General features: G+C 36.4%; 2 protein-coding genes across 5 annotated transcripts in view; one reads left to right on the forward strand and one right to left on the reverse strand.

Moving 5' to 3' along the window:
* LOC132140709 (NACHT, LRR and PYD domains-containing protein 12-like) overlaps positions 1-20,846 on the reverse strand; it is a 538,723-nt gene that overhangs the window by 432,029 nt on the left and 85,848 nt on the right. The window lies entirely within an intron of this gene.
* LOC132140698 (SEC14-like protein 1) lies at positions 4,265-20,254 on the forward strand. Of its 2 annotated transcripts, none has more exons than XM_059549596.1 (16): positions 4,265-4,419; positions 4,843-4,913; positions 9,951-10,100; positions 10,368-10,499; positions 10,599-10,727; positions 11,659-11,848; positions 12,207-12,316; positions 13,332-13,521; positions 13,740-13,828; positions 13,984-14,054; positions 14,281-14,452; positions 14,747-14,881; positions 15,342-15,476; positions 19,213-19,464; positions 19,597-19,775; positions 19,917-20,254. In XM_059549596.1, exons 2-16 carry the CDS (start codon positions 4,851-4,853, stop codon positions 20,020-20,022), a joined length of 2,103 nt encoding a protein of 700 aa, XP_059405579.1. In that variant the 5' UTR covers positions 4,265-4,419; positions 4,843-4,850; the 3' UTR covers positions 20,023-20,254. The 2 variants fall into 2 exon arrangements, with proteins under 2 accessions (XP_059405579.1, XP_059405588.1); XM_059549605.1 differs by having other exon boundaries at positions 4,270-4,419; positions 4,849-4,913.

Below are 20,846 nucleotides of genomic sequence, written 5' to 3' on the forward strand. Positions count from 1 at the left end.
GCATGCCTAACTATATAAACTAAAGCTAACAGTGTTGGTTCCCATTAGATTTCCCTATATATTTAAATCCACTTATTCGGTTAAAAATGCAGCTGTGTGTGACGGTCATAAAGATGTCAGAGGCAAAGAAAGAATTATAGCAACAATATAGTCATATTAAAGGCTAAAGCAGATGAGCTTTGTCCTTGATAATGTGCTTTGGTCTCTGTAGAAACTTCAGGATCATGAAAAAGAGAAGAACTGATCTAACTGATGTATTATTGCTATTTGATGAGAAGAGGTTAGTAGGCTTCTGTTGAAGAGAAGCTCAGACTAGATCAATTGTGAATTAAGAACATATTTGACATATCTGATTTAAATTTTAACTTAACATAAAGAAAACGATTCACAAGAAGCCAGTAGTTTCACCAAATGCAAAAGTCTCGGACTGCCTTCTTCAAGTCCTCATAAGACATTCTTGCTGATGATTTTGTAACTTGTTATTGTGATGTGATGAATGTTTAATGGGCCATTCATGAGACACGAGCAGGTCCATTTTCTATTGCAGTCTTTTGTGCTATGATGGTCCTATTCTGTACTATTCCTTTGTATTCTGTTTGTATAAAAGCATTATCGAACTTACAGTTGTACGGTTTTATGCTGAATGCAAGGCTGTGAGTCAGTATCGACTTTTAAGGCATGATCTCTATGCTGATAGATCTTTGTAGTGTGTATATATAGAGTGCTGTAGGAATAAAGTATTTTTGCAGGCCTAAACCCAGGAGTGATCTAGATTTGAACACTTCCTGTTCCTCAAATCAAGTTTTTTTTTAATGCCTAAAATAATGTATGAGATGAACATAAGCTCAGGACTTTCTATGACAAAATATATCAGTAAACCCCTTGTTGTTATATTGTAATGTTTTTACTTTTCTTAAAAAGGCATTTGCTAACAAGTGGTTAAAAGGCACTACACCAAACAGGTAAACTTATCTACTTACTAGTCCACTTTTAGAGCCGAATTAGCCAAGTTTCCATTTCAGACTGACACAAAACCTTTGTGATATTTTATAAATTTTTATAATAATAAAAAAAAATATATATATATTGTGAATTGACACTGTTTCCATTAACCAATGTCATGCTACTTAAAAGTTAAAGTTTTTTCTGCAAATTTTTTTTTTCCTTTAAAAAATGTGAATTGTTTTTGTGAATTGCCTGAGAAAACACCTCATGCAAGCATATATATATATATATATATATATATATATATATATATAGCCTATATATATAGCCTATATATATATATATATATATATTTTTTTTTTGCAATGTATTGAGGTTTTTGTGAAATTACCATGTCTCCATTAGGCATGTTTTAAATTTGCATGTTCAATTTTCACATTTTGACGACTAATGGAAATGTGGCTATAGTGTTTATAATCATAAACTATTCAAACTCAAATATTTAAGATTTTTTTTTAAGTCATGTAGCCGTGTAGTTTGCTTATAGCTTACCTTCAGTTTATACATTTGTGTTGTAAATATTACCATGTTGAACAAAATGTGTACGATTTTGTCTGTCATCAGCATATTTTCTGCAATAATTCCAAAAGCCAATGGGAAAATTGTTCCTCCAGCCAAACGATTTCTAATCATTTGACTCATCCAATCAGATTTTTGAGCCTGAACTGTCAACAGTATTTAAAGTCTGAGATTCAGTGTGCTTACTGTCTGATCTGATGTTTACAAAAACATCTGTGTTTGCACAGAACAAGGATTTTGGATGAATTACTCTGTGCTCACAACATCTTTTCTTGTTTTATCACTGACAGCGCGGGTCTAGACATCGCTTTCTATTTCCGAAGCCAGCTGTTCCCTATGACTTATCTCCTTCCTGAATATTCATATGCTTTTTCAGCTGTGACAAAACAAACTGAGGGTAAGATAAATGAGAATGAAATCAGAATGCATAGTCATTCAGAAGAGACAGACAATGTACACCTACAAGGGTGTTATTATTGATTGTCTGCATTTGTGCAAAATTGCATTTGTTTTCTTTCAGTGGTGATATTGTAGTACATTGTTATGTTAAAAGAACGATTTACCAAATACAATTTTACACCCTTTGGGTTATTAACGTATATTATGTAAAGCGTATCATGCAAATGAAATGTTAAATTATCTACTTAAGATATTTCATGAATAGCAGTGATTAGCCAATCAGAACTCGGTTCTGTGACAAGCTGTGCACAAGCTGAAGCAGGTTTTCGTGATTTTTTAAATAATCTTATAATTCAAGCAATTAAAGTAAAAATGTACATGTTAATTGCACAAGCAATGCACTTTTCTGAATATCATTAGGCCTACATGGACGAGAACAAATGTGCTATTAATTTTATACAACAGTGAATAGTAACACTGTGGTTTGTTACATTTCTAATTGAGTTTTGAACGAATTGTTTGATTTGAAAAATTCAATGAATCTTTTAGAAAAACAGGGGCTTGCTGCCACCTACTGGTGGTTTTATTGTCATCATTATTTATCCAGGACAGGACTAAACCAGCAAAGGTTTCAGCACAAAAGCACATTTAGCTAAAGGTTTACAAGTATTGACCAAAATTCCTAAAGTTTTAGGCCCAAGAAAGTTGAAAAAATAAGCTTAAAAATAATAGTTTGTTTTTCATTAAATAAAAACTTTTTTTTTATTATTAGACAAATTTATTATATATATATATATATATATATATATATTTATATATATATATATATATATATATATATATATATATATATATATATATATATATATATATATTTTTTATTTTTTTGTAAGTATATCTCACACTGCACCAACAGATTTAGACAAACAGCAACAGACACATTAATCAAATCAGATTTTGTTACCCTGTAGGTGTCTGTTGCTACTCGTCGTGCTTGTTTTCACCAGCTGTACATGTTGAGTCAGCACTTGTCGAGCTGTGGAATGTCTAAGAAGTGCCAAAATGAGATCATTGGTTGCTGGTGTTTGTTGATGCTGTGTGAATTGGTCAATAACAGTGCATGGTAAAAATAACATCTACAGTGAAGTCTCCCTGCAGAAAGGACAATATCCCAGTGTCTACTTCAACACCTCATCCACTTTCTTTACAAAACAATCTCCTACCCTGGAATATCCCTGTCCCAAGTGTCTGGCCACCTCTTCCTCCTATTCCCACATTCACTTCTATCAGTCACCTCCTCTTCTTCCCACCCACACTCATGTTCAGACACGGGTTCCCTGCAGCAGCTCCCACAAAACCAAACAGTCATCATTCTCTCCACAGCCACAATACTGGACCTAACGAACAACTTCTCTTACATCTTTTACTCTTAACCATAACAAAATAGATAAGCTGGTTATTAGGCAGGCAGACAGACAGACAGACAGACAGACAGACAGACAGACAGACAGATAGATAGATAGATAGATAGATAGATAGATAGATAGATAGATAGATAGATAGATAGATAGATAGATTACAGTGCAGTGCAGTATTGTATGCAGTCTAGTTCAGTTTCTTTCTTTGTTTTGTTTTTCTCGAGTCAACAGCGCCATCTTCTGGCTAAATGTGATTGTTACCCAAATTTGAAATATAAAAACCATACTGTAAATAAGCTGAACAAACACCGATACAGATTTATACAAACTTACTTAAGTATATTAAAACTGCGAAACTGTAAAAAAAACATTAAATGCAGTTAGGTTAAAGGGGATTTGGTTTACGATAACCTAGTTCAACACGACAATTTTGTCAATCTACTCTGACCAAATTGCATTGAAACCCTTTTTACTCAAAAATTTGCTAGTAAGTTTCAGAAACTATCTATCTATCTATCTATCTATCTATCTATCTATCTATCTATCTATCTATCTATCTATCTATCTATCTATCTATCTATCTATCTATCTATCTATCTATCTATCTATCCTGATAACTACATTTAACACCAAGCAACTAGTCAGAAAACCTTTTAGATAGTCTTTGTCAAAAAGCTGGACTTCGGACATTTAATAACTTTAAATGACTTCCTTTTCTTGTGTTGATATGTCCAGTACAGGCATTGTCAAATACTTTTAAACCTCAATTTATGCTAAATATAAATGTAACTACAAAATAACTCTAGAGGGAAATGTTTTGTTTAGTTTTTTACCTCGTTCTTCTAACTAAACAAGTGGACTTGCCTAGACTGGCCTGGACTGGAGTTTTGAGGCGGAGTTTGTGTGTGTGACGTGGGTTATGTAACCTCATCTGACACAACCGAGGCTTTCACTTCCTCAGTAAAATGGAGCAGAATAACTAAAGCAGCCCAGACTGGATTCTTAGTATTTCACATCAGGGTTTATCAAGACTTCCATTAAACTACATTCTCTGCGCCTTTAACTTCAGAGATAAGGGGTAAGAGTTCATTTCACAGCTGTCCTCAACATTTACATTTACATTGCATTGGAGTCGGTGTTTGTTTACAGGTTGCTTCACTTGTGTTTTATTTAAATTGCCTATGCCAGTGAATAACAATGAACATGAAGAATGAATAAAGACTACAGGACAGTTTTGGGTCACTGGTTATTCACAGTGATCATTATTTTAAGTTTGAAACTCTTTTAAACATTCTTACAGGGGCCGTTTATCTTAGAGGGTGACCACATTAAAGAGTACCGTTTTTGCTGACGATTGTACTGATAATGAGAACTTTGTAACCAGCATGAAGATATACAGCATTAATACATAATGTGTGATGATGTTTCAATATGTCAACCTTTATGCTGTTGGATCAGTTGTATTTCGCTGATCATAATTTTTGTAAACTTTTTATTTGAGGTGCAGCGATGGTGCAGAAATATCAGTCCCCTGTGAGGGTTTACAAGTACCCCTTTGAGCTCATAATGGCGGTGAGTTTTTATATATATATATATATATATTGTTATTATTTTTTTATTATTGTATGCACATAAGGGAGCATGTATGCCAGATCTCATCTCATCTAAACATCTAACTATTGCTTATTACTACTTAATCATTTTATATTTGTTTGTTTTTACAGTTTTGTCTATTTAAATGATACCTGCCACATAGTTGAAACACAATAAGAGTTGATGTAGAATTACCTTTATTTAGTAATATTCTCAAAGCTTGTCTAGTCAGCTGTACTCTGTCTCAAAGCGACTTTGTTGTAGAGTTCACTAAACTTTTAGATGGGCTGTCAGCTCAAACACGTGTAAATCTTTAACCTCACAGAGCACGGGTCTCTATTGCTTTATTGCATTATAGCGTTTTAACTGAGGTTTCCTGTGCTTAGCGTTGCAAAATGGATAGTTAACATCCTGATTTCTCACTGGCCAATACTACAGTCCAGCCATAGTAAAATATACATTAATAGTGGATTATTGTCTGCCAAGAGCATCAAAACTTCTAAAACGGCTTCTAAAGCACACTTTGAAAGCTCAAGGTTGCTTTACAAGAAAATTCCATAAACCAATTACATTAAATGTGGGATACTTTTAATGTAAAATATGGATCCTGAAAACCAGTTAACTTTCATTGCTACATTTAATCTTAACTTTTGTGTCTGGTTTAAATCTGATAAGAGTGAGATGCTTAAAATTCTGATTAAATTTCTGCTTTAGAAGCTGTTGTAAAGTGCAGATAAACACACGTCACACGTGACTGAATTAATGTGCATAATTGCTACTGTAAATGATATCTTGTTAGGCTAATGAACTATATTGCGGAGAACAATTAATCTTTTTTTTTTTTGGTATGTGTTAGTAATATTTGCATATGTTAACATCACCATTAGCACTTCAATACACACTTAAATCCTTTCACAACTCTTGTGACCTGTTAATATTATCACACCCTTTACACAACCACACTTACAATCACCTGAGAACCCATGCGAACATACATTAGCATACAAAAGAGTACGCATTACAGGCATAATATACTTTACAAGAATAAACTTAAGTGTGAATTTAAAGTAATGTTTTCAGACAATCTACTGTCTGTTAATTGCATTAAAATGAAAGGCGTGATGCTTTATGATGCACTTACAGTATGACATAAGATCATTTTTATATGCAACTTCTGCCAAAAAGTGCTGACGATACTTTTTAGTAAACGTAAATGTACTTAAATGTGATTTATTTTTAAAATGTATGCAACGTGTTTAAATACACAAGTAATTACTTATCTGTAATAGAGTTGCAATTTAGTGTAAAATGTGTATTAATTAACACTCACATCAAGTGTACTACTTTAAAGCATGACAAAAACTAATTTTAAAATGTACTTTAACAATATTAAACATTTTACTTAAGTGTGCTTGGAAATAGACATTACTAAACTCTCTTTAAAACAGGCATGTTATTTTATTAATATTAATTTCTTTGCACATATAGTTTGTACATATATTTGTAAATATCTACTTATACTATACTGTACTATACTATAATTTAAAATATCTACTTTTAAGATCTGAAGTACATTACGAGTGCATATTAAGCACACTTTTCCTAAGGGAAAGAGACATAATTGTAATTAACGTTTAACCTGTGCGGTCACTGTATTCGATAATAAAATATCAAAGCAAGCGTCGATGATAAGACAATAGATATAATAGATTGTTTTATTATATGTGGAGTGCTAAAAACAGCGTATAATAATCATAGTCTGAATTTTCATTTTATTTTGTGTCTGGAGTGAATCTGTTGCAGGCACCAGCATCATGAAATCTCAAGGCATGATTGATCAGCTGGGTAATTAGGTTACAGTTCACATGCATTGATCCACTGCACCCCCACTATGACATCATTTCCCCTGGCGAAAGTACTAATCACTCGTTTTTCAACATTAGTATTGTATATCGATTTTCTCAGATTTGCTGAGTGCACAGCTTGACGTCATAGTTTAGTTAGCACGGGCCACCGCTCAATCTTCACAAGAATCATTCATTGTGTGCTCTCAGCTTCTGCTGCCATTCAATCCTCCTCTGGGGTTTATGTCACAAAGGCTTACAGTGTTATTGTGCTTATGAAACAGCTGTGGAAGGGGTTCTGATCTTATAAAAGGCTTGTTGCACACAATATAATGCCCACTTCAACAAATAATCATGTTAGTATAAGAAAAAAAACTTCTGGGATTGTTTTAGATTTTCATGATTGAAAGAGCAGGTTTGAGTAAAATTCACAATTTAAGTATTGGCATTGAGTTTAAATAGAATTTGAATGGAAGTGGTCACACCTCTCACGAAAAGTTGATTTTTATCATCACAAGAAGAGGAACATACTGATAGTTTTTACTGCTTATTGTTCCTCCAATGTGGACCTTTTAGGATAGAAAAATAAATACAATATAGTACAATATAAACTTACTTTAGTTCATTAAATAGAAAATAAAAACTGAAAGCAGTTGTGTATATTTTTTTTAATTTGATTCTAAGAATCTTTTTTCTAATTACCATCATTTTGTAAATTGCGCAGAATTATTTAATTATAATTCAGTTCAGTTGCATTACTGTATAATTCTATTAAAATTCAGTAATTAAATATGAATATTAAAGGGCTTTTTTGGTTTAATTGCTGCTGTAGCCTTTTCTGTTCCTGAAAGTAGACAGTAAAATATAATGCGTCATATCTTACATGAATTGTGTTTCCCGAGGAAACATTTCATTGTTTGATCAATCGCTTTAATGGATGACGTCTATGGACATCTTCACTTTATTGATTTAACACAAAGGTCGAGATATTGACTGCATTTTAAAGAGGCTACCATATTTAATGTGTAAAGCACATATTTGTGTTCCGTACACAGTTTGCATGTTTTCTGTATATATATATATATATATATATATATATATATATATATATATAGAGAGAGAGAGAGAGAGAGAGAGAGAGAGAGAGAATATTGTATCCAGATCATGATCGACATGATCTTCCGCATGACAACTGTTTGTGCAAAAATGACTTAGAGATGAACATTTTGTCAGATCACGTGACCAAAAATAAAGCATACTACTATTCTATAATATATTCTGTTTCATGCATTCCATTTCAGTCCATTAAGGCACTCCACTCACTATTCTGAAGATTATATACATCATTTACATTTTGCACGTGTGTATACAAAGCTGTTTGACTTTTAGCAGTGACTCTCTCTCTCTCTGGAATAGGAGAGTTCACCTACTAAAACAAATATACTGGAAAGGGCTCATTCTCTGCCAGGCATATTTGCATTGATGGCTAATGCACTGACGTAGACGCAATTTAAAGTGTGTAATGTGACACTAAGCTAAACAAAGCACAATAGAATGGTTCTGGAGGTATGAATCCTTTTCATTTAACAATAATAATGCAAACCTTTCAATGCAGATCATTTGTACATATATTTTTAGAATTAGGGCTGGGTAATTTTTCCGATTTAATGGATAAAATCGTGGCAAAACATTCCATTCAATTTGTTTTTTAAATAGAAATATTACCAAACATCAGAACTGGACCCTTGACAATATGCAGGGGATAACATTAAAGAGAAAAGAACAATCCAACCGCATTTCAGCGAATGTAATTTACTGTTCACATGTGACGCACTCATATCACGAAGCGCCATTCACACAGAATGTGCTTTTGTGATGATAAAAGATGCGACACACGCAGAGGAATAGGAAAAACACATTCAGAGAAGATGGGTGTTGAACTTCTCTTAACTTGAGCGTTTTAATGTAAGAGACGCTGAAAGAGACGCAAACCCGACAGTCAATCGAGTCCATGTGTACACAAACCAATAAAAGAAAACCTGTAAAGAGCTACTACTGTCTGTCTGATATTTCATATTTGCATCATGGTGACAGGCTGAAAGCTGCTGTTCATTGTTTTCACAGAACATTCATTAATAGTCTACTAGTGTTATACCACATTAGAAGTAAAAAAAAGAGCTTTATTATCAAGTAATTTACACAGACAAGGAATTTGATTTGATGACAGGACATTCCAGTGCAGAAGAAAGTTTGTAAATAGTGCAAACTAGTGCAGGAGACAGTAGAGATGGAGTATAACACTAATATAAAAAAGCACTATATAAGTAGAAATATAGAGAAATGTAACTGTTTAAATGAATGTACAGATATATTTACAAGTGTGCCGTTTATAAATGTAATTTATTTGGGAATCTATGTACTGTATAAAGTCAGACATTTAGAATTTGAATTGCATTGACTGTTGAGGATTGAAGCATTTTCATTATAGCTATTATATCCTAACATATAACATGTCTATATACAAGTAATTTGTTTAACATTTACATCACGTTGACAACTTCGTGTGTGCTGCACGTGGAGTAGAATGTTCTTCAAGTAGAGGTTTAACAAAGAAAAAGTTATTTGAATGATGTTGTAGTTATTTATTTTTTTTTGAGTTGACTAGGTAAAAATAATAAAAAATAGAGAATCGGTCATACTTTATAAAAAAAATCTAGCTTTATTTTATTTTTTTTAAATCACTCTGTTCTATTTAGCATATGTCCTATGACTTCTCACAGCGAGAACCTTAAAAGGTGAGAGATTAGGGTGTAAATATTGACAGGCACAACTGTGGTTAATTTGTATAGTTGACTTAAGACTTCATGTGACGTATTATACTTGGTATTCCAGTCATATGAGCTACTAAGTCACCTAAAACAATAATATATCACAAGACCAGTGTTCTGTTTTCAAGAACATACATAAGCTATACGAGGGTCATTTGCACAAGGTGAAGTGCACAAATAATATTATATAGAACAGTGCTCTGTGTGCAAAAAATGTCTCCATGTGTACAGCTACGTTTCTGCTTTATAATCAGTTCAGTATTTTATCATTTTTATCACTGACTTTCTTTCACCCTTTTTCCTTTCTCACACTTACATGTGTCTCACCTTTTTTTCTTCCATAGGCCTATGAGAAGAGATTCCCAAACTGTCCGCTGATACCCATGTTTGTGAACAGTGTCATCATCAATGAGTGTCATAGTGAGGATGGGGCGTCCCAAGTGACTGAGCGCAGATGTACCGTGGACGTCGAGGCACCTCGGCTTCTAAAGAGGGTATATCATTTTTATTTATTTTTTTCTACAAGCCCAAAATGCCATATTAATGCCAAAATCCATCATTTAATGTACTTGAAAATTGTAAATAATTTAGACTTTAAATGGATAGACAGAAATGAGAGAATTTAGAGAAACAAAATCTTATGGGTTTGGGACAAAATGTTGACAGAATGATAATTTGTGCATGAACTATCACATTAAGCCATTAAAACGTACCAATATTAGTTACTTTGTGGTGATTCTGACCCATGACTCTGTGTTCAGATAGCAGGAGTGGAGTACATTTATTTCATCCAGAAGAACTCTCTGAACCGAAGAGAGAGAACTCTGCAAATAGAGGCCTATAATGAGTCCTTCTCCAGCAGAGTCAACGTATATGAGCACTGCTGCTACACGGTCTGAAGACACATCCTGCATTTTCTCTCTCCCTTATGGACACGTTTATGTGTTAGCTGGTTTACGAGGGATTCTGATGTTTATGCGTTCCTTCTTCAGGTTCACCCGGAGAATGAAGACTGGACCTGTTTTGAGCAGTCTGCCAGCATGGACATCAAATCCTTTTTCGGGTTTGAGAGCACAGCGGAGAAGATTGCAATGAAGCAGTACGCCACCAGTATTAAAAAGGTGTGTGCTTGACCTTTTTTGACCAATGAAGACAAGTTTTGTTAGTAAAAATGTTTCACAGTTGTCTCAGTAGTGACAAAACATACAAAAATGTGTGTGTGAAGCATGAGAGCATGTCAGGGGAGGCGTGCAGAGTAGTAGAATAGGCTAATAATTAATTACTGTATTGATTAATAATTTGAATCCGTACTTTATAACGAAAATAATATCTTAAAGTAAATAGAAGCAGTCTTTTTTGCGAACACGTCATTTCTAATGTGTAAACTCCTGGAAAGCCCAAGGATCCAGTTAACGAATTCAAACAGTGAGTTCAAAACGGCGCTAATGCAGAGAAAGCACGCGTGATTTCATCAGCGATTGCGGAGAGAATAGTGACTTACGTCCTTTATTTATTGACTGACTGAGTGATTGATTGTGGCACTATACATACATTGTGAATTATAAAAAAATCACTTATTTAATATAAATACATAACTGAATTAATACATGTATGTATCCCACTTCAAACGCTGGTTCTACCCATCTCTAAGTATTTCCATCACTGTAAAACTTTTGCACGTAAAGAGCAGTAAGGAGAAAGAAAAAAAACTTTACTCTTTATACAAAAGATCTGGACCACTTGAACCATCTTTGTTTTCAAGAACAAGTAAACATTAACACTAAAACATCTGAAACATTCTGTTTTATTATTCTTTCACTGAATAAATATTCACTTTATCTACATCCAGACAGTCATAGCGACTGGCCTGCCAAGTTTCGTATTGCTTTAGTTTTTAAAGTTCCCCCTTCCTGCTTCCTTTATATCTATTATGAGGATCTGTTTGGCTGTTACGCTGACTTGCGTGCAAGATAAGTTTTTGTGTGTCTGTGTACCTTAAGCCAATGTTTGCTTGTTTAATTTGTGTAAACTTCTCTCTCTCTCTCTCTCTAGGGAAAAGAGATTATTGAATTTCACCTCAAACAACTGGAGGAGGAGGGCATTACCCACGTGCCCCGCTGGGCACCTCCTCCTGCCCCCACCCCGTCTCACGCCCTGCCTGTCAGCTCAGCCAGAGCTATCCCAGCATGCAGCAGCAGAGCTCACCCCAGCTCCACAGACGTCCTGCCAGGCTCTCCGGATGGTGAGATGAATCATAGTGCTCACTATGTGCTCACAAATATAATAATGTGGAGGAGGTTGCACATCAACAATATCTAGTGAGCTGCCTTGCTGTCTACCGCCTTTCAAAGTACTTTCCGAACTGAAAGAAACCTCTTAGGTTTTCTTTTGTGATTTATTTGCAGCTCTACACAGTAATCCTCACACAAACCGCACAGGCAAATCAAATCCCTATTGATTTCAAAATAGATTTTTGTTAGCATGTTGCTAAGCTAATTCCATTATACACCAAGCATACAAAATATGCTCTATGTTTTGGAACAGAGCCTATGATCTCTGACACGCTTCTCAACTGTTTGTTGGTTGTGTGATGTTCACAGACAAGTTAGATGCAGACTACATCTCCCGGTATCTGGGAAAACTGACCCCTTTCCAAGAGAGCTGTCTCATTCGCCTACGACAGTGGCTGCAGGAAACACACAAAGGAAAGGTGAGTGCAACATTAAATGAAACAGAAAGAAATTAATATTTTTTTTATTCAGCAAGAAGGCATTAAAAGGGTCATATGATACTGCTAAAAATAACATTATTTTGTGTATTTGGTGTAATGCAATGTGCTAATGATGTTTAAGGTTCAAAAAACACATTATTTTCCACATACTGTACGTTATTGTTGCTCTTCTATGCCCTGCCTTTCTGAAACGCATCGAGTTGCGTTGCGTATCGTGCCGCATAAACATAAAACCTGCATTTGTGATCGGAGAAACGACAAACAACAAGCGCTACTCTACACTGCTCAGAATTCGCTTTTGAATTATCGGCGGATAAATTCTTTAAATATGTAAACGTGTTTACAGACTTTGAGTCAGAAGCACCAAAATGTGTTTGCAATGTTGGAATTGCCCCATTTTATAGAAACAGACACTGGCATTGTAGGCTACTCTCACAGGAAACAGTCCTTTTCCCTTTAAATGCGCTGCACACATCTGAATATTTTGATTGAACTGTTCTGGAGCAGTGGTGTAAATACTACTTAACCACTTCTAGTTGTGTCCTCTTTTGAAAGGCCAAAGAAAGCAGTTTCGCTTTCGCAACGAAACACACCGCGTCTCCACGACATGGAGGCAGCAACAATACAGCAAGAATAAAAGTTACGCCTTCCTTCTTTGCATGAAAATTTGGGCAGCAATATGCAAATCTTCCCACATAGTGATGTAGAACAAGCCGTTTTAGGTAGGAGTGGTTGACCCTTAACTTGTATAAAGAGACTTTAGTCTTTGCAACTTTAAAGATCATCTTTATGTACCAAGAGCTTGTAACACTCCAAGGAGAAAGGAACATTTTTAATCGCATCATATGACCCCTTTAAATTGACCAGAAGTCACAAAATATTTATATTTCAGATAAATACTTAAAACTTGAGCACAACAGTTTTCAAAACTGATGATAATAAGTGCCTCTTGAGCTGCTAATCAGCATATTAGACTGATTTATGATCATTTTAGATCCCTAAAGACCAGCATGTGCTGCGTTTCCTGCGTTCACGGGACTTTAATCTGGAAAAGGCCAAAGAGGCTTTGTGCCAGACGCTCACATGGAGGAAGCAGCATCAGATAGACTTCCTGTTGGACACATGGCAGTGTCCACAGCTCCTGCAGGACTACTACACAGGAGGCTGGCACCACCATGACAAAGGTCTGTCTCAACTACATGTTTACTTTGACTTTATACATGGCTGTGTGATGCATAACTAATGGAGAGCCTCATAATCCAGGATGTAAATGTTGAATAAAAAGAGTTTGAAAGTGATCAAAAAAATGCATCTGAGCGAGGTGTTTTCAATGAGGATGTATTAATATTAAAGGCGCAGAAATCTGTGTGGTTATGTGCTTGCTTGTGTGTGTATTGTGTAGATGGACGTCCTCTTTATATCCTTCGACTTGGACAAATGGACACCAAAGGTTTAGTGCGGGTGCTGGGAGAAGAGACCCTTCTGAGACATGTAAGAGTTTGAATAATTCCACATTACACAATATACTTAGTTTTGAAGCAGCTTAACAGAGTCATACTGTTATGTTTGAAACGCCTTAGCAAGTTTTAGTTCAGGGTGACATGACAATATTCACTGACCCCCTTCATCTTTGGTTCAACCTTCAGGTGCTGTCCATCAACGAGGAAGGTCTCAGACACTGTGAAGAGAACACCAAAATATTTGGAAAACCAATCAGGTACTTATTAATATATAATATATATACGTCCAAACCAGTCATGTCTGTACAGAATGGGATCAAAATGAATTTTATGACTTTGGTTCCAATTCCAACTCCACTCATCAAACTTCTAAATGGAACTGAAGTGAATAAGAATCAGTTCTTGGTGGTCACACATACTATGTGTTTAAGTGATGTCTCTACCCTGATAAGTAATGATTGCTTCTGTGTTTGTGTTGTGTAGTTGTTGGACGTGTCTGGTGGATCTGGAGGGGTTAAATATGAGACATCTGTGGAGACCAGGAATCAAAGCCTTGCTGAGGATGATAGAGCTTGTAGGAGCCAACTACCCTGAGACTCTGGGACGTCTCCTCATACTGAGAGCACCCAGAGTGTTTCCTGTGCTCTGGACTTTGGTAAACACACACAAACATAGGATTTCACATTGTGACACGCTTAGCACATTGAAAGAATGTTAAAAGATACTTGACAATATTGGGAAAGACTGAGATAAGCACATACTCAGTCTTTATTTAATGTTTGTTAATTGTTCTATCTACACACTAACCCTTCAGAGTTAAATGTCATGTTAGCGTGGGGTCTTTCTTAATTGCCAGGCTCCTGTAAATGGCATGCTTGCCTGGGCCTTTGTTAGCAGTGCTAATGAAAAACGACCCGCTGATTTCTGTTGCACCCTGTTCTCCGCTCAGGTGAGTCCATTCATCGACGAAAACACGCGGAAGAAGTTTCTCATCTATGCTGGGAATGACTACCAGGGGCCTGGAGGTCTGGTGGACTACATCAACAGAGACTTCATCCCTGACTTCTTAGGAGGAGACGCTCTGGTGAGTCTGTTGCTGGTGAGATCTGACATGTTTAAACTCTGATCGGTCGAGACACTTTCTGATACAGTGGGGTCACCGAGCTGGAGCGTCAGGCAGATCTGTGCATCATTTGTTTAAAAGAGATCGGACACGTTACACGCTCTTCTTACACCAGCAAGTTATTCTCAAATAATTATTTGCATAATTATATTTAAATATTGTTTTATGTGTGTGTATTATGAGAGGTTTGTGTCAAACAGACACTCCTCTAATGCATTTCAGTCAGTTAAACACTTGTGAAAAAAAACAACACTGTTGTGTACTTTTAAAAAGAGTACTGAATTATAGAATTAAAAGAATACATTTGAAAAGAAAAAATGTAAAAGAATGCACTTAGAGGACACGTGTATATTTTTTCAGACAGGCATGAAAACAACCGGATGTCACTCTAATCTAACTGTGTTTCTCTTGTGTAATTCAGTGTGATGTTCCTGAGGCTGGTCTGGTTCCCAAGTCTCTGTATCGAACGGCTGAGGAGCAGGAAAACGAGGATCTTAAACTGTGGAGTGAAACCATCTACAAGAGCGCGAGTGTGTTGAAGGGAGCTCCACACGAGGTACAGCTCATCCACAGACAATACTCAACAATATACAGTTTCTGCTGTTTACTTCAGCTGTGAGAAGTTTATTACACAAACTGTATGTTGATGACTGGCGCCATCTGTGGGTCATAATAACACATGCAGCGTGAAAGTCAAATACTGTTAGTCTAGCCCTGTTAACCCCTTAACTGTCACCCCCCATTTTTTAAATGGGCATTAAAGTGCACTATCCAAACTTAATTTGCTGAAATTTATGAACACTTTGGAATATAAACCTAAGATTGGTCTCTTTTTAAAGAAGAAAATTAGCAGATTTTGGCAAAAGTTGATTTTTTTTTCAAAAAGTTATAGAAGTTCAAATGCACTGCAAATAAAATGTGCTATATAAATTTTATTTTATTTTATTTATTATAAATATTTTACATAACAGGTTTTACTCTAAAATTGGTATAAAATTAAAGCCTTGTGTCTAAATAAGTTATGTTACAAATTTGAAGTTGATATGAAAAAAAATTGGGGTTCCTGTAAGATTTTATTTAGGGCGTCATACCACAAGCAGCCACTGGAAGTCAACAAAACTACTTTGAGTTTTGCTTTATTAATTTTTCTCTAGATTTCTCTTTGGATTTTAGTGCTATCTCAAAATAACCACCAAATATGAAATCCTGAGACTCAGACCTTTCCATAATATCTTTGTTGCCAAGATTATAAAATGTTTTGATTCTAGAAGACCGTAATGCATTTTGTAATATGACACTTGACCCTGCCCACTAAGGGGGAGGAGACCGCCATTCGATTTTTTAAAGTACAATTTCCATGGTAACGCAATGTCCGATTTCAAAATGGTTTTCACAGGATGAATCTTGGGCTTCTAAGCTTTCAAAGATATATGATTTATGATGAGTACTAAAAGATTTTATAGAGAAAAAGACAACAACAAAAAGAGTGCCAAGTGCCCCACAGGTGGGACGGTGACAGTTATAAAAAACAGCATATGCTGGGTAGATATTTTTGATGCTGGTTAATTCTGGTTTATGCTGATCCTTTGTTAAAAGAGCAATGATATATAAGTGTTATAACAAGTCTCAGTTATCTTAAACGCAGTACACGTAGCAAGGGCTTTTAAATAATACAATAAATAAAAAGAAAACAGATAGAATAGAAAAAGAATAGATCAAGCTAGTGTCAGAGGTCTTTTTTATGTAGAATTAGAATAGAATTAGAATAGTGAGTGCTATAAGCTAGAGGGTCAAATAAAGATGGAAGAGATGGGTTTTAAGTCGATTCTTGAAGATGGCTAAGGACTCAGCTGCTCGGATTGAGTTGGGGAGGTCATTCCTCCAGGAGGGAACATTTAAATTAAAAGTCTGTAAAAGTGACTTTGTGTTTCTTTGGGATGGCACAATCAAGCGACATTCACTTGCAGAACGCAAGCTTCTAGAGGGCACATAAGTCTGAAGTAATGAATTTAGGTAAAGGGGTGCAGAGCCAGTGGTAGTTTTGTATGCAAACATTAATGTCTTGAATTTTATGCGAGCAGCTATTGGAAGCCAGTGCAAATAGATAAACAGAGGTGTGACGTGTATTCTTTTTTGGCTCATAAAAAATTAATCTTGGTGCCACATTCTGTATTAATTGTAAATGTTTGATAGAACTGGCTGGAAGAACTGCCAAGAGGGCATTGCAATAGTCAAGCCTGGACAGAACAAGAGCTTGAACAAGGAGTTGTGCAGCATGTTCCGAAAGAAAGGGCTTGATCTTCTTGATGTTGAATAAAGCAAATCTACAAAACTGGACAGTTTTAGCAATGTGGTCTGAGAAACTTAGAACTCGAAAGAACTCCAAGGTTTCTGGCTGTTTTTGAAGGAGTTATGGTTGATTTGCCTAACTTGATGTTGAAATTGTGATGAAATTACGGATTTGCTAGAACCACAAGCAGTTCTGTCTTGGCAAGGTTGATTTGAAGGTGATGGTCCATCATCCAGGAAAAAATGTCTGTTAGACAAGCTGAGATGTGAGCAGCTACCGTCAGATCATCAGGATGGAATGAGAGGTAGAGTTGGATGTCATCAGCATAGCAGTGGTATGAAAAGCCATGTTTCTGTGTGACAGAACCTAATGATGCCATGTAGACAGAGAAGAGAATGGGTCCATGAACTGAGCCCTGAGGCACCCCAGTAGTTAGATGTTGCGACTTGGACACCTCACCTCTCCAAGATACTTTAAAGGACCTACTGTATCTGATAGGTAAGACTCAAACCACTGGAGTGCGGTTCCTGAGATGCCCTTTGTCAGTAGGGTTGACAGGAGGTTCTGGTAGTTAACGGTGTCAAAAGCAACTGACAGATCAAATGTTTTAAAAAGCATGCGAGAGTTAAACAAATTGTTAATTTTGTTATGGTAGTATGTCCTTTTAGCCGTGGAGACATTATCAGAGAAGGAAGAGAGGCGTGACTGATACACACTAAGGTCAGTAGTATTTTTGGATTAGCGCCAAACCCTTTCAGCAGCTCTAAGCTTAGAACGGTGTTTGCGTAGAACATCAGATAACCAAGGGGCAGAAGGGGTGTTACGGGCTGGCCTGGGAGATAAGGGGCAAACAGTGTCTAAACAAGATGTAAGAGTGGAGCAGAAAGTATCAGTAGCACTGTTAGCATCAAAAGATGTTTAGGGGAAGCAAGTGAAGATGAAACCAATGCAGATAGTCGGGAGGGTGAGATTGAGCGTAGGTTACGTCGAAAGATGACATGTGGAGGGGTAAGTGATGTGTCAGGGACCATGTTGAGGTTAAGAGTGAGGAGGAAGTGATCTGAGGTGTGCAGTGGAGTAACCAGTACATGATCAGTAGAGCAGTGTCGTGTGTAAATAAGGTCCAGTTAGTTACCTAATTGTTGAGTAGCAGTAGTTGACACTCGGTTGAGATCAAAATAGGCAAGCAGAGTATGGAAATCAGCAAACAGAGGTTTATCTAGATGGATGTTGGAATCCCCAAGCATAACTACAGGAGTACCATCCTCAGGAAAGGTTGAGAGCAGCACATCTAATTCATCCAAAAAGTTACCTAGTGGTCCTGGGGGTCGATAGACAACTACAAAATGTATTTTATGATGGTAAGTAACAGTAACTGAATGAGATTCAAAGGAGCTGTTAATACCCAAAGATGGTAAAGGATTAAATTCCAATCATTAGAGATGAGCAGACCAGTACCTCCACCTCTTCCAGTCAAACGGGGGGAGTGGGAAAATGAGAAATTATTGGAGAGTGCTGCAGGTGTAGCAGTGTCCTCTGGTTTGATCCAGGTCTCTGTTAGGGCCATGAGATTAAGCTTTGAATGACTAATAATAGAAGTAATGAAATCAGCTTTGTTTACAGCAGACTGGCAATTCCAGAGACCAATAGAAAAAGAAAGTAGTGTATCAGCAAACATAAGCAAAGTGTGCAGGTTGTTAAGATTTCAATGACACCATACACAGCAACATAAACTGTTCAGGTTAATGGTGAAATCAGCAGTGTGAGGAGGAAATAACTGTTTTTGAGCATATATCACAGCATTTACAATAGTCCAAATAGACTATTAATTTAATTGAATTTATTTTATTTGATAATTAACTAATATAGTCCTGTTACTTCTACTTCCTCGTGTAACTTCTAGTTTGAGATACAGCTTTGAATCCTGTTTGTAATTAAACTCTGAATGGAGCTCAGCGCTGTGTGTTATGAATTATGAAATAATCACTTGATTTGTTTCCAGGTGCTGATCGAGATTACAGAAGTATCGTCTGTCATTACGTGGGACTTTGATGTGTGTAAAGGAGACGTGATCTTCAACATCTATCACTCCAGAAGAGCTCCTCAGCCAATTAAAAGAGACGGTCTGAGCGCACACAACCTCGCCTGTCCCGCCGGAAACAACGTCCAGCTGATCGACAGATCCTGGATGCTGGGACAAGACTACAGCATGGTGGAGACGGCCCTGAGCTGCCGAGAGGGAGAGAGCGTACAGGTGCGGAGTCTCATGAACCCTGTCAGAACATCAACATGGCTCATATTTCACTACAAAACACACTGATCAGAAGATGAGACACACTTCTTTCTGCTCTGATTCTTTTCCTCTGATCCACATCTGTCCCCTCAGGGATCTCATGTGACGCGCTGGCCTGGGTTCTACATCCTGCAGTGGCGTCTTTACAGCAGCCCATCATGCACTTCTTCCAGTCGGCCGCGTGTAGATGATGTTCTGGCCTCTCTGCAGGTCTCCTCACACAAATGCAGAGTCATGTATTTCACAGAGGTGCTGCGCTCCACTGACTTCAGGTCAGTATCATTACACCACAAAGTGCTTAGCATTAAAACACCATTAACTGAAAAAGCACACCTTCTCAAAATATGATCTGGACATCCGGATGTTTTCTGTAAAGGCGTGTGTGTGTGTGTGTGTGTGTGTGTTTGTATCAGGGGCTCCATGAGCAGCCTGGAGTCGAGTCACAGCGCTTTCTCTCTGCTCAGTGCCGCCACCAGCTCCTCCAACCAATCACAGACAGAGTCAAGCGTCTCAAGATAGCAGGAAAACAAGATGCTTCTGTGACTGTAGCTCTGCAGGAAATGATGAAGGATCATGTGACGCAGTGAAACAGAGTGAAACATCAAAACACAACAAACGTCTGCATGAGTGCTGATCTTTATCATCAAAAACTGCAGGCTTGATGTAAATTATGTGTGTTTATGTATATTGTTACAAATACATTTGTAAATGTTGTTAAAAAAATAAAATAAAGAAACAAAATAAAAACTTACATTTCAAGCGTCAATTGTGAAACAAAATGAAATAAATTATTTTTATATAAAAATAGGTCATATAGTATACATAGTGTGTATTTTCATAAAATCTCCTCAAAATTCAAAATAAAAACTGTATTACACTGATTTTCCAAAAAAAAAAAAAACTTACTTTTCAAGGATCAAGTCTGACCCAAAAGTGAAGGAACAAATTTATTTTAATAGAAAAAGTAGCTCATATAAAGGTTATAAATATTGTGTAGTATATCCAAGGTAAATGTACGGTTAAAACAGTTTTTTATTTGAAATTAAACTCCTTTCAATCTGGTTTTAGAACTGGCCATAGTACCATTACTGCCTCTACGGTAGTGATAAATGACATTATTGGTGCCCTGGATAAAAAACAGCACTGCACAGCCTTATTTGTGGATTTATCCAACGCATTTGATTTAGTGGATCATAAATTGCTGCTAAATAAACTTAGCAGTGTTGGTTTCGGGCCAGGGATGTTGAACTGGTTTAGAAATTGCTTGGTAGAGCGGACTCAGCATGTTCATGTGGAGGATCTCAAAACAGATTTTCTTGATGGATCTAAAGGGGTTCCCCCGG

The sequence above is a fragment of the Carassius carassius genome, chromosome 1 (genome assembly GCF_963082965.1).
Source record: "Carassius carassius chromosome 1, fCarCar2.1, whole genome shotgun sequence".
In the NCBI taxonomy this organism is placed as follows: Eukaryota; Metazoa; Chordata; class Actinopteri; order Cypriniformes; family Cyprinidae; genus Carassius; species Carassius carassius.

Excerpts from the sequence above, each read along its gene's own strand:
- LOC132140698 (XM_059549596.1), top strand. The coding sequence starts at position 4,851 with ATGGTGCAGAAATATCAGTCCCCTGTGAGGGTTTACAAGTACCCCTTT. Across the intron at positions 10,101-10,367 it reads CACCTCGGCTTCTAAAGAGG|ATAGCAGGAGTGGAGTACAT; the intron begins GTATATCATTTT and ends CTCTGTGTTCAG. Across the intron at positions 14,882-15,341 it reads TCTTAGGAGGAGACGCTCTG|TGTGATGTTCCTGAGGCTGG; the intron begins GTGAGTCTGTTG and ends TGTGTAATTCAG.